This window comes from Elephantulus edwardii, unplaced genomic scaffold (assembly GCF_000299155.1).
Source record: "Elephantulus edwardii isolate Elephantulus edwardi_28Jun2011 unplaced genomic scaffold, EleEdw1.0 scaffold00228, whole genome shotgun sequence".
NCBI classification, from domain to species: domain Eukaryota; kingdom Metazoa; phylum Chordata; class Mammalia; order Macroscelidea; family Macroscelididae; genus Elephantulus; species Elephantulus edwardii.
Window position 1 is genome coordinate 4,031,480 of NW_006399978.1, and position 3,053 is coordinate 4,034,532.

Sequence of the window (3,053 nt, forward strand, 5' to 3'; positions counted from 1 at the left end):
TTAATCTTATCTGTTCTCCCTTATAGGTTACTCTTTGTTTCTCCCTTGCTGCTTTCAGGATTCTCTCCTTATCCTTAGTTCTGGCAAATTTAACTATGATTCCTGATTTTAAACCATGCAGTGTTTCCTTGCTCTGTTGTCAATGTTAGCCATAATTTGTTGTGACTCCCACAGTCAAACACCCTTGCGTAGTAAACCAGGTGGATTAATGCAATGACTGTTGCAACGAGCTCTTGTGTTTCAGAAAGTGTATGGGTGGCACAGGACAAGACTAGGTTCAGAGATTTTGTTCATAGGGTAGCTTTGAGTTGTACTGAACTCAATGGCACCTAACAATAAAAACAACGTGTGTATGTGTGTATGTATGTACACACACACAGAGGTGTTGGGTTCAAAATACATATCTTTGCTTTGGCAGCTTGATTCCAGACTCTGGTGGCTTAGGGGTAAGGACTCATGCTGCCAACATATAGGCACATAGTTCAAACCAGTCAACTGCTCCTTAAGAGAAAGATGGGCATGTGATTTAATCCTCCCATGTGATTTAATGCCTCTTAAAATCCCCTGGAAGGTCAGTTTGAGTTAGCTCCAACTCAAAGGTACATAACAATAACAACATATATAATATTACAGAGAATGAACCTCTAAAAATTAATATGTTGTTTTTATGTGCCACTGAGTTGACTATGACTCATAGTGACTTTCTGCACAATAGCTCTGAACCCTTCTCTGTCCTAAGCCAGTCTCATTGTCTGACACTCAGATCCTTATTACCCCAATCACTGTGTCCAGTCCATCCCATCTGAGATCTTTCTCTCCTGTGCTGTACTTGCACATTTCCAAGCATGATGGCCTTCTCCAAGGACTGGTTCCTTCTGGCAACATGTGAGACAGAGCATCAAAATCCTTGTCTCCAAGGAGCAGCTTGGTTTCACCCTTTCTAGGACAGATCTGTTTGCTCTTTTGGCCCGTGGTATGTTCAGTACTCTTCTCCAGCACTATAATTCAAAGACATCATCTTTTGTCATTGTCCAGATCTCTGATGCAAAGATAGTAATTGTAAAGACCATGACCTGAATCAGGCACACCTTAATCTCTAGACTGACACCATTGTTCTTCAACATTCAGGAGAGGTTCCTGACTGCAATTTTCCTTCTTTTGATTTCCTGACTGCTGGTGCCAAGGCTATTGATTGTGGAGCCAAGCAAGCTGAAAGTATTAGCAATCTCAATCTCTTCTCCATATATTATAGTGCTGCCAATTGGCCCAGTGGTGAGAATCTTTGTTTTCTTGATGTTGAGCTTCAATCCATAAAGCAGACCTTCTACATGTTTCAGGCCCTCCTCAGTTTCAGCAAGCAAGGTTATGCCATCCATAACCCATAGGTTGCTGATGAGTCTTCCTCTGATCCTGATGCCACATTCATCCTCATAAAGCCCAGCGTCCCAAATGATCTTTTCTACATATAGATTGAGACAAAACACATCCCTGACACACTCCTTTCTTGATTTTGAACCATGCGGTTTTCTCACTCTGTTCTGATGACTGCCTCATTGTCTAAGTATAGGTTTCACAGAAGTACAATCAGGTGTTCTGGGACTTCCATTCCTTTCAAGGTTAGCCACAACTTGTGATCCACACTGTCAAACGCCTTTGCACAGTCAAAGAAACACAGATAGACATTCCTCTGGTACTCTATGCTCTTGGTCAAGATTCATCTGACATTGACAATGATGTCCCTAGTGCCACGACTTCTTCTAAACCCATATTTCTGGTGTTTAAATTTATTTTTGTAAGAATTAGTAAAGGATATGGACAGGAAAATTCAGAAGAAAATTTTAAAACTGACAATAAACATGTCAGAGCATAGCATGCTCATTCTCAAAGCAAAGTGTAATGACATGTCCCCCACCCCACTAGTCTAAGAATAGGCAGGATCTTGAAATGTCTGAAATATTGAGCTAAGTGAGTGAGATTAATGGGAGAATGGCTGGACAGGTGCAAAACTGACCATGTCTCTCTCCACAGGTGGCAAGGGTACGAAGGCTTTGTGGCTGTGCACAGCCTCCCAACATTTGGCTGTAGAGACTGGGAGGCCTTCAACACCACTGCTGGCTCCTACCTCATGTACTCCAGTGCCAAGGAGCCTCTGTCCAGGGTCCTGAAGCTGAGAATTGGGTGAAGAGTTGCAGGCCTTCCTGGGAAGGGGCCATGAGGCAGAAGAATGGGGCAGGACCCCACCTCATGCCCCAATACCTCTGTGCCCTGACTCTCCAAGAAGCCCAGGGACCTCTGGATGAGGGCTTCAGATGATGATTCTGTCTAGTCTGGGCAGATGGACTGTGAAGAGATGTTCCTCTGGACTGGGGAGTTTAGGCAGGTCCCAGCCCCAGCAGCTCCTGTTCAGTTGGTCTGTTCACCTTGGCAATCCTAGCCATGAGTTAGGCTGATTCAGGATCACCTCAACCCCAAGTGCCTCCTGTTTTAGGAGCATGAGCCCCAATAAGGCCACAGCCAGATGTCTGTGCTAACAAATAGGTGCCCTTTTTGTAATCCACATGTCCTAAAGGAGAAGTTAATATGAATTGTACCTCAGAAACAACAAGATGTGGGTTTGCTGATAACCCTGCCTCTTTCCATACCTGGACTCGGACACAGGTTTTGTTGCTCTGTTTTGCATACATAATACCAACTATTTATTGTGTCTTATTATACTGAAACATATTTATAATGCTGCTTACAGAACTCTGTCTTCATCTCCATTTCTTGGGGGAACTTTTGGTGACTCATAACAGGAGCTTCAAACATACCCCTAATAGGGGAGCTCACATCGTCTCATCAGCAATGATAGATGAACGGATTCAAATTCCACTTCTGAATCCAATGCCATCTAGCCACTTCCCTGACAATGAATGGAAGGATCAGGTCCAATCTTTAATTAATTCCATTCAGCCTCAGTTCAGTTCTCCATACAACACTTTTTCCTCTGACTCAGACTCCCCCATGTTAGGTCAAGACCCACTTATCAAAGGGTCCTCCTTTAGATCCCCCAC

At 43.6% G+C, this 3,053-nt stretch overlaps 1 protein-coding gene across 1 annotated transcript in view; it reads left to right on the forward strand.

Moving 5' to 3' along the window:
* The window catches only part of TSPEAR (thrombospondin-type laminin G domain and EAR repeats), a 114,081-nt gene extending 111,899 nt beyond the window's left edge, over positions 1-2,182 (forward strand). The window contains exon 12 of the mRNA XM_006898423.1: positions 2,029-2,182. Within this exon, the coding sequence (XP_006898485.1) occupies positions 2,029-2,182 (154 nt within the window). The remainder of the gene's footprint in view (positions 1-2,028) is intronic.
* The last annotated feature ends 871 nt before the right edge of the window (positions 2,183-3,053 follow it).